General features: G+C 40.2%; 2 protein-coding genes across 3 annotated transcripts; both read right to left on the bottom strand.

Annotated features, from left to right (window-relative positions):
- Nucleotides 1-372: 372 nt before the first annotated feature.
- On the bottom strand, nt 373-3,596 carry pithd1 (PITH (C-terminal proteasome-interacting domain of thioredoxin-like) domain containing 1). The gene is made up of 6 exons (XM_036566597.1): nt 3,211-3,596; nt 2,086-2,129; nt 1,881-1,958; nt 1,689-1,793; nt 1,487-1,595; nt 373-795 (listed from the first exon to the last, which is right to left on the bottom strand). Exons 1-6 carry the CDS (start codon nt 3,409-3,411, stop codon nt 694-696), a joined length of 639 nt encoding a protein of 212 aa, XP_036422490.1. The 5' UTR covers nt 3,412-3,596; the 3' UTR covers nt 373-693.
- An 842-nt stretch (nt 3,597-4,438) lies between these two features.
- eloa (elongin A) lies at nt 4,439-12,793 on the bottom strand. 2 transcript variants are annotated; one of them, XM_036566592.1, is made up of 12 exons: nt 12,658-12,793; nt 11,802-11,858; nt 11,084-11,196; nt 10,279-10,769; nt 9,525-9,796; nt 8,310-8,421; nt 7,993-8,145; nt 7,664-7,761; nt 6,567-6,747; nt 6,237-6,372; nt 5,209-5,354; nt 4,439-5,118 (listed from the first exon to the last, which is right to left on the bottom strand). In XM_036566592.1, the coding sequence occupies exons 1-12, from the start codon at nt 12,727-12,729 to the stop codon at nt 5,057-5,059; spliced, it is 1,893 nt and encodes a 630-aa protein (XP_036422485.1). In that variant the 5' UTR covers nt 12,730-12,793; the 3' UTR covers nt 4,439-5,056. The 2 variants fall into 2 exon arrangements, with proteins under 2 accessions (XP_036422485.1, XP_036422487.1); XM_036566594.1 differs by having other exon boundaries at nt 10,279-10,766.
- Between the last annotated feature and the right edge of the window lie 485 nt (nt 12,794-13,278).

Below are 13,278 nucleotides of genomic sequence, written 5' to 3'. Positions count from 1 at the left end.
CAACACGGGCTGCTTTTGCAGATTATTTTAGTTGTATGGGTAAGTTTTGACACTTTTAAATGTTTACATGCTACATCAGACCCTAACCTCAAAAAAGTGAGGAAAATTCAGTCTTCGATGACATGGGCTCTTCATATAAACATGAAATTTCTAACTATTGCAGACTGGAAACACAGTGGTCTCATCACTTAAACATCTGCAGCACTGAAAGGCAGGAAATCACAGAGTAAAGCTTAATTCAGAAATGATCTTGACTCAACTTTTAAAAATATTATTCAGAAAATGTATGCATTTATTTATCTCAAAGGTTATTTTGTAGTTCTTGACTATTTGGCAAAAAAAAAAAAAATCAATTTATACACTAAAGGTAGCTTTAACCTGCCAGCATTTTTTTATTTAAACGCTCCAAAATTACAAGGTACATGTGGTAGATATCATTGTTGAATTTTGTTTAACCCTTTCAAATCATCATTAATTCTGATCATCAATTTGATCAGCTGGTTTTGAGCTTATATTGAAAAGCGTTTCAACAAGGGCGTAAACATGCACTTAACGTTTTAGTTGAACAAATCGCCATGAACAAACAACATTCCTCTTGAAATATGTCTCAAGACATTTTCCTCTCCTGGTTAATGCACCTCAGTGTTACCAAAAATCATTCATCTCATTCAGACAGCTCAAGCTCATTATTCGTCACGATATGAAGTGTGTCTGTGGAGTGATCGTTTCCACTTTATGATCTGCTGGATTCGCTGCTGCCTCATAGTTACAGATCGTCACCTCATGTCTGTGAGCCTGTGAGAGAAACAGCAGACAGACAAAAAGATAAAATGGATTTACAGATGAAAAATGATGGACTCTAAATTTATTGACAAAGCTTTAATCCTAATGTCACTGCTTCAGTCATTTTATACTCACTCCCATTTTTGTTGACACACCACATTGGTTTGTTCTGTGTGCTTTCACAGAGACATATAGGAAACTATATTGCAGCTGCTCAGTTTGGTTTTCTAAAACTGCTGTGAACTCTGAAAAAAGCTACCAACATATCTATTAAATGTCCAATGTCACAGGATCATAAAGTTATGCAGCTGGAAATAGTATGATTAGTTAAAAAAAGAATAAAAAAGAATTTGTATGTGAATTTGCTATTTGTATTTCATGAAGAAGGAGAGACAACACAAGCAAACTCCCTCTACTGCACATACTCCAGAGGGTCCTGCATTTGGTAATGTTTAGTGGATGTTATGATGCCCCTTTTGTTGAGGAACACCACTTCTTTCCATTCAATATAAAATGTTTTGTGTTTTGACAGACATGATGGTTAAGGAAGGCTTTGAGGATAGTTAAAAAACCCTTCTTTAATTTTGTTGTAATAGTTAAGCCAATGTTAAAAATTATAAACAGACCTTTCCTATATTTGGAACATTTTATTTTGGTATATTCTGGCATAAAACAACAAAAAAACTATCACAAGATGATTTACCTCAGCGTACTCTCCCCGGAGCCCAATGTAGTAGACACGAGTGGAATCTGCCCCAAAGTTCCGAGAAATATGAATTGACAAGTGCTGTACATTGGAAAAGCGGGCAATCCTGTACAAACAACATGGTAAATAACTCCATCATTGGCTACCTCTCAAGACAATGTAGTACATATACAAAAACATTCAGATTCAGGACACTTACTTCGTCGGATACTCAAGTTCAGCCAGTGCATCCCTGTTGAGACGAAATGCTTGTTCTGGCTCTCTGCTTGTATCATCAAATGACATCTGTGGTATGTTCTTGTATCTGCAGATTGACAGAAATATTAGAACGCACCCTTATGCAATATAAAAATCACTATCAGGTAGAACTTCACATTAAACGTATGCTTACAGTCTCATTTCAGCTGGGTGGGACTCATCATCCTCACCGGAAATGATAATTCCTTTCAGCTTCACACTTCCAGTGAACCTGCCAAAGCAAGCAACATTACATGAAGAATAAAGAAAAGGAAAGTGGAAATGATGCTCTGTGTGTAGTGCACATGAACCATATGAGTGCAGCATGTATGTGAGATACAGGAGGATTGCTGTCTCACGGGATATTGAACAGAAGCTCCTCATCGGCATCACTCTCCACAAACTAAAAAAGAAAAATAAAGTGGATTACAGCAAGAAAGCTGAAGCTGAATTCATCTGTTCAGCTAATGCATCAAGTATACAATGGGTCAGTTTCCTATTCGAGGTTAAGGCCTTTTCCTTTCAGTGAAGAAGCTTCATTCAGGACGTGTGTCTGTCTGGGAAACTGACCATATATGTCCAAAAGTTTGTAGACACCTGCTCATCCAATGTTTCTTCTGAAATCAAGGGTATTAAATGGGATTTGTTCCCCTTTTGACATCTGCAGTACCAGCCTCCAATCTTCTGGAGAGGCTTTATACCAGATGTTGAAACATTACTGCAAGGATTTAACTGCATTCAGCCACAAGAGCATTAGTGAGGTCAGACACTAATGTTGCATGAGCAGTTCTAGATCTCAAACTGCTAACACATTACAAAGGCATTTGACAGTGCTTTGTCATCCAAGAGAACACAGTTCCACTGCTCCACCGTCTAATACTGGGAGGCTTTATACCCCTATAGCTAATGCTTGGCACCATTACATTCATGTGTGGCTGCTCCAGAGCATCCCGTTCTATTGCCAATGCTTTTTTAAGGAGATTATACAAGCTGTGTGCATTACTGATCACCTGTATCAGCAGTGGGTGCACCTTAAAGTAGCTGAATTTACTCTGGATACTTTTGGACATATAGAATATGATTTGGCTGTTACTCAGCTTTAATGCATCAGATCACAGCAGTGTTTCTTTGATCAGATAGTGACTCTACATGTAGATCTACATTACATGCATTACATTGTATTCTACGGCCATTAAACCCCTAGCATTCTCCTCAGTTGTCTGCAAGGTTAAGGACATTACGGCAGCGGTGAATACGACAGAAGGTTTCATCATCCTGTCAGTAACGTTATCCCACCAGACTTCTCCAGGTCCAGCCTTAGAGAGGTGCAGCACTGCCAAGTTCAATATTATACTTTAATACACCTGTTTCAACTCGATATACAGATAATTACCAAGCTTTTCATGAACTGAACCTGGAAAACAACTTCCTAACCCCTGTGACTCCACAGCTATAGCTGGACACATATTAAACCTTTAAGATACCTTTTCCCTGTCTGTGCGTTGATCCCACGGTTTGAATACGAGTTTGCCGTCGCCGTCTCGGCTTTCATTCAGGCACTGCAGCTTCTCTGTGTCGATGCGTCTGTACAGTCCGTATTCCAGGCCCCGTTCAGCGGGCTCATGATCGACTTCACAACAGCCGTGTCCACCGCCGTGTCCGTGTCCGTGCCCGTGCCCAGACATGTGGTCTTTACGAGACTGATAAGGAGTAAAAGAAAAATCAAAGTTTTCTACACCCGGCAATTCTACCTTCACCACTTACTGAGACGGTTCATGAGACCGTGCTGAGAGTTTTATCCACACTCAGCAGCTCAACAAGCAAAACTGCACGTAGATATGACACTACTAGAAGAAACCCAAATATTAACAATCCTCGCCTTTGATTGGACAGAGGGCAACTCGCGTGTAACCAATAGCGAGTAGAGTTTGCCGTCCCTTAATTTATACGCAATAATGACTTCGCAATGTAGCAATGGCTCCTTACTCCCTATGTAGTGTAGCTACTGCACACGTCTACACGTGAAATATAATAGTGCACTAGAAATCAAGTACGTAGCCGTTTGAGACGCGGGCAGGATTGCCTTATAAGGATATGGTGAAAGCGCCATCTAGCGAGTTTTACTCGGCACTAATCGCCATATCAGCAAATGAAGGCAGACGCACATAGCTGCGGTTACCTGTTTTCTTTGAATCAAGGGAACAGTTGATTTGCGCAACAACCGTTAATTTTACAGTCAGTTTTCACTGCACAGTAATACTCTTACCGCTAAAATATCCCCCTTCCTTCACATGTAAACATTCATATTTCACATGCTGAAATTCGAATTACTATTGTTTGAATTTATTTCTTACTGGTGAAATTTAAATTGTTGCATGCGACACTTCAAATTCCACTAATAAGTGAAAATTCACTTAGATTTTCAACATGCATTTATTTAACTTACAAGATTCAAACTGAATTAACACGTCAACGTTTAGAAGAGAGCTGAAATCTTGCATAATTAAATATAAAGCCCCATTAGCAAAAGCTGAATTTTGACATTCAGTGCCACAATTCTGTTTTGTGCATGTGAAATTTCATTTGTTTACTTCATTATTTCATTTTACTTGTTCAAACTGAACTTCTAATATCAAAAATAGCTTTATTATATATTGATGTATGAGGGACTTCAAACACAGACCAAGCACGAACAACATACAACAAACAAAATGAGGGCAAAATGTCGATTTTATTAAAAATGTCCATATAACATTTATTAAAATCTATTAAAATTACTATTTTTGATCCTCTTCCATTTAGGGCCAAGTTCAGGGAAACCAGGTCCACAGACCGAAAATAAATACAATCGAGTGGAGTTGTAGGGTCCCGACCACTGACTGATTCCTCCTCTCTCTCCTCCCTCATGTGTGATTACATCATTCGCTGCCTTACATGTTTCCTTGACTGTGAATTAAATAAAGCTGAGAAACAACAAATGCTTACACTCTCACTACTGTGGGTACTCTTTCCTTATGAAGAGAAAAGTTGCAGGATTCTCTGCTTGTGACATTAATTAAATACACAGGCCAAAATAACCAAGAAAACCCAATGTCCCACCATAGTGTGATGTACTGTACAGCGTGTGACTGTTGAAGCCTACATGCCAAGGCAAGACTGTTTAGTGTGTGTGTGCATATGTTTTTCCAGTTGTTCCAGTGATCTGCATGGACACAATTAAAAGCATAAAAACATAGAGGAGAGGAGGCATTACATTAAAATGAGAATTGACTCTACACTTTCTCAGTCCACATTTACTCTCAGAACAGAAACCTAGTCTCTCTTCTTCCTTTACCGTCGAGAAAATCTGTTCTTAAAAGCTTTGATAGTTTTAGCCATCATAGGGGCAATTTCTGGAAAAAAAAAAGAGAGGATAAAATCAGAGAAGGCATCTACATACACACACAGCATAAGAAATGCAGTATCTTCCTTTGTTTACTCACTTTTGACCTGTGGTTTGTCTCTGGCACTATGGCCAGCACTGCTGCTAGGAGCAGAAGAACGAGAGGATTCAGGAGGACTGCTGTAGGAAGACTGGCCACCTTCACTTGACTGACTGTGGGAGCTGTGGGGCATTACTGATCTGATTCTGAAACATAATATAATAAAACACTTAGGTAAAGTAAAATAATTAAGCAAAGTGTGCAACGGTCCATGACACACCTAAATTTCAGATGTTTTTACATTACTTGAACTTGGAATATTTATCCAATCTTGTAATTAAGAAGCCAAAAAGGTGATATGGGTGAAGTATCCATCACTATCGAATACACATGTAAATTCAATGGCCCTTATTTAAAGTTCCATACAGTCAAATCTGATTGTAAAATGAGCGCACGCAAATTACCCTGACAGTTTTTTGTTATTTTAACGGTTTCATCTTTCATCTGGTGTATCTGCACAAGTAAAACTCATATCTGATAGGAGTGTGTGTGTAAACTTGAGTGGAACAGTTTAACAACCTGAAAAAAAGCCTGACTTGCAGTTAACTAATCAAAAGCATTATCAATATCCTCTATAATATCAATAATAATAACATAAAAAAAACGTTAATACCAGTTATTTACACTATAATGTTTAGTCAGTAGGGGAAACTGTACACTCACTGCCTGACCTCAAACTCTGCCTGCGAGCAATAATTGGCTCACAAGTTATTTAACTGGTTCCCTACCGAAACATCTGCATGCATTAGGGCATGCTTCATCTAAATGATATGTAAGTAAGGCACTGGTAGGCTGGCACATGATTTCACACACAAAGGCTGATTCATCATCTGTGCTCAAAATCCACATAATGCGCAAGTTTCATGAATCAGACACAGAGCCGTTTGTATGTCATTAAAGGCCATTAAACCTGAGCTGTTTCTTTATACAATTTTGATGAATAAGAGCCACAGTGCGAGACTGAATTCAAATAGTCAGTATGAGGAACTGAATTTCTCAGCCTGGAAGCTAAAACTGCTTTTACTCACTTGACTGGAGTTGGAGCCGCAGCAATAACACTGGCGCTGGTAGAACCACTTTTAGTGCCAAACTTCTCCTGTCTCCTCCGAACATCGCGAGGAGGCTTAGCAACCGAATTTACATATGCCATTTTTACCTGTCGACCTGTGAGGGATTCACACAAGAACTGTGTCATTTTAACTCACTACAGACAGCATAGACAATACTGTCAATTAAATAAGGAAATGTTCTGAAGCCCTGACTTTTCCTGAAGGGAAAGTGATGGGCATAAAGCTGAATCTGTACACAGTTTCCTTATGCTCTTCATTAAAATCCCTACAGGAAGTAAGTGTGAATACCTTTGGGCTTATTGGCATGAGCAGAGCTGATGTTCTGCGTGAGCATACGCAGGCGCTCTTCTCGTTCATCGTGCAGGCGTAGATACAGCTCTCTCCAGGACTCATACTCCTGAGGAGCTTCACGCTTAAAGTCCCGCTGACAGTGCCGCATCCACAGCTCATCTGTCTCCTCCATGAAATACTTGAGAGAGGTAGACAATGTTGATCATAACCTATTCGGCCATTGACCCATTATTCATGCATGCATTTGATCAGCTCCGCATTCTAAATATGCGGTATTTAAATTTGTATAGCAGAGCTGTATGAAAACGTTTTGAGCATGTAGCACTGTGGTAGCAAAGTTCAAGTGTTGGAACACAAAAAGCAAAATTTTTACAAGAATTATATTAATGTCAACTAGCGGAACAATTTGTCATTCAAACTGTGAAATCACAGGGGCAAATTATATTGCGAAATATACCAATTTCTTCTCCACAACAATTTAGACTTCCCACAAGCGGCACAATTAGCACTCATGTAGCATTTTTGTGCATCCCTGAAAGAGATTAAACCAACGGATTAACCCACACCAGCAGGACTGTGTGTTTAGTTGCTATTAGAGATTTCAAAATGGGAAGCAAAACTGTACATCATCTAAATGGTAAGGGTCAGAGTTTTAACTCAGTAAGTTATAAATTATAAAAAGAGATATAGCCTAAAAAGGGGCCCCAGCCTCCAAGAGGTGTTTGGGCTGACTAATGTTTTCAGCAGGCAAACCGTAAAATCCCCAATCATAGCTGGTTTTGATAGGCCACCTTTGGGATTACAGCCCCAAACAAAACTTTTGTGCATGACTATGCTTGAGGAGGTTGCTTGAGCAGTGGGCAAATGTTCAATACTGTACACACTATGTACTGAAAATAGTTTAGGAATTACATAAATGACAATTACCACAAGCAGTCTTGGCAAAATATTTGAATGTGTGTAGGTACACTGTATGTAATGTTATTTCGTATACATGCAGCTGTGATTTCTTTTTAATTTTCACAGGATTTATTTCTCCCAGCACTTGCCACATTGTATAATCCTGCATTTACTACATATGTATACACACATACCTGGTTACATTGCTCAATACGGTATAGTTGCTCTGGAGTACATCTCTCCAGAACTGGCTCCAAAATCTCAAAAGGTACACCACCAACTTCATCAATAGCTGAAAAAGCAAACATCACATTAGTACAACAGTCTGCGTTAGGGTGATTGTATAAATTACTTACGGCTAGTTTGGAGCATTAGATCTTGCACAGAACATTTACTAATTTATTAATCTGTATGTGATTTTGTGAGAAAATGTTGCTCATCATGTGGATATTACAAGAATAAAAAACAGGAACCATCAAAATATCTTCACTCAAATGTCCGCATTATTCAGTTTGCAACTTACAGTCAATATTGTTCTGCAGGACTCTAATGCACTGCTCATAGAGGGTCATCATCTTGGGAAGATATGAAGTCTTCGCACCAGAGTATACCACCATTTTAGAGTTGAAACGCCGACCTGTAAATCCAGCATCCTCTTCTTCACATGATACGGGAACTAGTGGAATACAGGAGGGAAAGCATATCAAATAAAGGCATGAGAAGATAAAGTATTTGGTTATGCTACGAATGTTTGATGCTTTTCTTCAAGTTTATCGTGTCATAAGTAATATCCATCACTCAATAAAGCTTTCAGCAGCTAACAATGACAAAATGACCAACCTTTGCGTCTCTGTGGGGACAGCGGGGTGACATCTATTGAGGGTAGTGGTCTGTAGTTGGGTTGGATGGCTGGCAAAGGGATATCAGGGAGAGTAGGCACCACATCAACTACCTAAAGAAAATGATGAGATCCACAGATAAATGATCAGCAAAGACATGAAGTGTTAAAGAAAAACTCAGTTGTGATAAGCATTGCCTTCCTCCTTCCCTAAATCCTTTTTCCTCATGAAGTTCTATACAGTTTAAAACTTACTCAATTACCTATTGTTATTAACCTCAACCCCTATTGTTATTAACTTGTTAAAAAGAAAAACCCACATTTACATTGTAGTTCACATAGGCATGTTTTCCTAAACCATACCTCCCACTAAATAAAGTTCAGTAAAAAAAAATCTAATTTACTCAATTTTTCACTGACCCCAGATGTTGCTGATTAGCCAAGACATGTTTGGTTTCCAAATTTTGGTTGGAGCGAAGAGGCTAACATGGCTAACAAACACTAGAAGTCATTAGTCACGCAAATCTATCCATTAACACATCTCCAAACCCAGACTTGTTGACAGTTTATGACACAGTATGACTTACTGCGAGTTTAAAAAAATGAACTTTCCTGAGTAGCTGGATGCTGCGGGCAGCCATTTTAGACAAAGGGGGTTTTGTGGTAAATTGATCCCCTCATTTGTGCGCACATGCTTAATGCTGTCATATGGAGATCATATTGATTTCTTTTGTTTCTTTTTTTATAAATAACTGTTTAACCCTGAATTTTTTAACTGAACATATGTTCTGAAATAAAAACAAAAGAGATCTTTTGTTGTTATGTACTCTAGCGTCCTTATGCCTGTGTGACATGCGGGCACGTGAAGGGATGACAGGATTCGGCGAGACAGACAGAACTGGGCACAACACCTGTCTAAAATGGCTGCTCCCAGCATCCAGCTACGCAGTGAAGTTTTGTTGGGTGACTATTGACTTCTAGTGTCTCTTAGCAACATTAGGTTCATAGGTCCAGTTTAAAAAAACAAAAAAAAAATATTTGGACACAAAACATGTCTTGGCATGTCTCAGCAACCTCTGGGGTAAGTGGGCAAATTGAGTAAATTAAGACTTTTTGTTACACCAATACTTTTTCACTATATAAATTACATCATCATCACTGGTTACTATGACTCTTGTGTTGAGTTTCTGGAGCCAGTGTTGAAGTAACAGCCTCACCTTCCTGCGTTTCTCTGGCACTGTGTGCGTGGACACTGACGGAATAGCTGGCTCGGGCTGTTTACTGCGAGTTCCGTTAGATTTGCTGGACTTGGACACTGAAGGAGCAGGGGTAACAGGCTGAGATTTTTGAGAAGGTTTCTTCTTCTTCTTACTCGGGGAAGGTTCGTCATATGTAAGAAAGGATTCAAAAGACATAGTGGGAGCCTCAAAAGGTTCGTCTTCATCATCCCGCGCAGGCTCTGGCTTGTCCTTTCTTTCTCGTGGTCTGCCTGGAAATATACAGAGGACCACAGGAGTCAGGATCCTAGGGTACTTACTAGACAAAGTAAGAAAAGAGCAGTAGACACAAATGCAAGCAGATCTTGTCCGTCTAGGAACCGTGCCCAAACCTGGAACAGGGGTGCAGTTTGTACGGTTTGAGTTCAAGTAAGCAAATCAGTTCTGTCTTTGCTCATCCATGCATTTTTTTGTGGCTGACGTGCCCTACAAAACCTGTAAAAGATGCTCAACGGAGCGATTGATCCCTATGTTTTCTATGGTGTGCTTTATGTTTATTCTATCAATTTATATAAGCTTTTTTTTTATTATTTAGAGCTAATAATATTAGGCATCAGGGACTGCAGGGACTGCTGGCTAGCACGATCACATTTTACTTTAAATCTTTTATTATAATTGTTGTACTGTCTACATAAGTGAAAATATATACAGTAAAACACATCATCTTAATAGCCAAAAAAGTGTGAAGACTTACCTTCACTGACTCCTTTCTTTTCTCGCTTACTTTCATGTGGGGCGGAGTGACGACTGTGTCTGGATGATGTGTGTGTAGCGCCACCTTTGTGCTCCCTCTCATCATTGCGTATCCGTGTCTCACTGGCACTCGCAGTGTGAGCAGGCTGTTTGCGTCTCTCCTGATCCCTGGAGGAGTGAGAGCCGTGTTCTCTCGCTGGCTCTCTGTGCAGCTTGCTGTGTCTGATTTCTTTGCGGGGAGGACTAGGCAGTGGCTCTTCTGCTGGGCTCTCATACTCTTCTGACTGATACTCCTGTGCCCTGCTGTCGTGGGGGCTGTAGTGCTGTTCAGGGGACTCAGAATAGGTTTGCTGATATTCATCTTCTTCCTCCTCTTCTTCTTCTTCTTCTACAGGCGGTGGCTCCTCTGGTGAAGGTTCTCTGGCACGTTTGTAGCCTCTGGTATCGTCTGTCCGTGAGTGGGAGCGGCCCTCTCTTGGATTACTAGGTCTGCTGATATAGAATGGCGACAAATGAATGGTGGTGCCTTTAAAAGCTGCAGAAAAGTTACAGCTTGGCCAGTAAAGATATTCTGTTCTGCAGCACACACTGGAAGCTAGGCTGCTCAAGAAGATGTGCCGTTATGCAATTTTGTAATAAAATTAGGCTGGGATTGGTTGCACCTCTATTTCTCTATGCGTATAAGCCCTACTCCAGCTAGTACCTTGTGCTGCTAGCCACTTTACATCGGTAGCAAGCCTGTCTTTGACTTCACTATTGATGACAATATTTACAGCACTACTGTTAAAGTGGGTGTCAAAGCTCACCTTTCTCCAGACTGGGGTACCAGCTTCTTCCACTTGGCCACTAGGTTCTTTGCGGCCTCCCCTGCAACGCTGTGTTTGCGCAGTGAGTTTACAGTTTTCCCAACACCTGTTTCCTGTAAGAACACATGAAAGATATTAGTTTGGCATAAACAATGCACATTTCAGGGTGTCTGAAATTACCAAAGCACTGACATGTTATTTTTGGGCTGTAATTTTTCCTACATATCTTTTAACACTGTCAATACACAAACATTTATAAAATGTAGAAATTGGGACAAAATGCAGCTGAACTAGCATTAGAGAGAATCAGAACATTCTTTCTGTAGCGTGACAAATCCACTAAAAGTAATAAAATGCAGAAATTTTAGCACTTTAACCTAGCGTCATCTAAACCTTTTGCAGTACAATAAACACCTCATCAAATATCCGTTCAGAATACTGGTCAATTCCAAACATGTTCATCTGCTGATACCAATATGGACCTGAAATCACTGTGCATTCATTTAAAACTGACATTTTCAAATAGAAATTAAATGCTATCCAAAGTATTCTAGTGTTTGAAAAGACATAACCAAAAAAAAGTTTAAAAAGCATACTGTATTTGTGATCCTACAGTACTAACGATGCTGATGGGACACAAATACAGGTTCTTCCTACAACAACATCACATAACTGAAACTGATTTCAATTAAACAGCAAGAGGATTGCTTGATCATACCACAAGGATGTCCACAGTCATGGGCAGTTCCCCAAGCCTCTTAAGAGTCTTCAGCAGCTGGAGACGGGAATGACAAATTGTTGACAAGGATTAAGCAAAAAAACCACTAAAACAGCACAACACATACCTAGTACTGAAGAGTGCAACTAAATGGTTTTAAACGTCTTTGGGTTACGGGCATCAAACTCTCACACACTAATCAAATAAAATATATAAGCAATAAAAATATATATACACAGAATTTATTTACACTGCATTCAACGCTCAGTGAAACCGCAGGTAAAATTCAACACATCCCTGTTGTCGTGGCCTTTAAAGCACCCAGCACAGGGTATTACTGGCAGTTAAAAGGCAGTTTTGTTTACTTAGACACACAGCTAAGCTAGCAAGGAAATCAGCTTCGAAAGCACGGTTTCAGACAAAAGTACATTCTGGTACATGTTTGAAGCGTCTTAGTTTAGCAGGAGTCAGTTCCTGTAGCCTTTGTAATCGTGCTAGAAGCGGCCACGAATGTCGTCAGAAAAACTACATCCAACCACCCACGGCCTGTCTGTCTGCCTGCCTGTTATTATCAGCTGCTATTATCAAATGCGCCTGTCATTTCTCACGATTCGTACAACGCGCACTGTGTCGGTATGCAGCGTTTAAATCGAGGGGCATAAAACAAATATGACTCCGAACTAACTGTTACACCGTACTTCTCCAGTCAACTGAGCCCTTTTGCTGTCGCGTAGGCACTTTCTACGCTCCAGTCGTGGATTTGTCCTCCACCCTGCCGCAGGAGTGTTAAACCCTGGCTGCGTCGCATTTCCCTGCGCCAGGCTGTACTTTCTCAAGGCCAGCCGACGTGTCCTACCTTCCGAGGCTCCTGGTTCTCTGAGAGCCTTGACTGCAACTTCTCCACCGCCTCCAGCAGCTCCTCCGCCATGTTTCCCAGCTGCTACATAGTGCCCGGAAGCCGCTCCGCCTCAGCTCTGAGCAAGGCCAGTTCACATGGAGATCCCGGAAAGACGTCACCGCGCTGCCACAAAGTAAACAGAGTCCAGCTGAGGATATTTCTCTTTCGCCTTCAAAGGACTATTCTGTGGTGTCTGTAGTTTGTAAGAGGGAAGATGTAAACCAGTAAATTAACTTCATTTTGTATATTCAAACTGTACATTAACGTTAGCTAATATATGTTAGTTTAGTCAATTAAATCGAAGCTAATGCATTTAAATGAAATCGGGCAACGTTTAGATACTATTAGGCCTTCTAGAAATGCTGAAGCTGTGAAAACTGTGTTTTTATTTAATACTTTTGTAGTCCACTGGAACATATGCGTGTGCTGCTATTTATAGGTTATTTACATTTTCAAATTAAATTTAGTCATTTTAATACCTCTGCCTTCTACGCTGTAGACTGGGGTTTAATCCCCTGCCCGGACAAGCACCCTACACTATACCAATAAGAGTCCTTGGGCAAGACTCCTAACACTACC

This window comes from Colossoma macropomum, unplaced genomic scaffold (genome assembly GCF_904425465.1).
Source record: "Colossoma macropomum unplaced genomic scaffold, Colossoma_macropomum, whole genome shotgun sequence".
Classification (NCBI taxonomy): Eukaryota; Metazoa; Chordata; class Actinopteri; order Characiformes; family Serrasalmidae; genus Colossoma; species Colossoma macropomum.
Note: the sequence above shows the minus strand (reverse complement) of the source record. Positions and strands in the feature narration are given on the sequence as shown.

Coding starts and splice junctions, on each gene's coding strand:
- pithd1 (XM_036566597.1), bottom strand. CDS start 3,411: ATGTCTGGGCACGGGCACGGACACGGACACGGCGGTGGACACGGCTGT. Junction 2,130..3,210: donor AACGCACAGACAGGGAAAAG/GTATCTTAAAGG, acceptor TTTCTTTTTTAG/TTTGTGGAGAGTGATGCCGA. Junction 1,596..1,688: donor GAACTTGAGTATCCGACGAA/GTAAGTGTCCTG, acceptor TTGTTTGTACAG/GATTGCCCGCTTTTCCAATG.
- eloa (XM_036566592.1), bottom strand. CDS start 12,729: ATGGCGGAGGAGCTGCTGGAGGCGGTGGAGAAGTTGCAGTCAAGGCTC. Junction 10,770..11,083: donor GTACCCCAGTCTGGAGAAAG/GTGAGCTTTGAC, acceptor ATTCTATATCAG/CAGACCTAGTAATCCAAGAG. Junction 5,355..6,236: donor GCGGCTCCAACTCCAGTCAA/GTGAGTAAAAGC, acceptor ATTATGTTTCAG/AATCAGATCAGTAATGCCCC.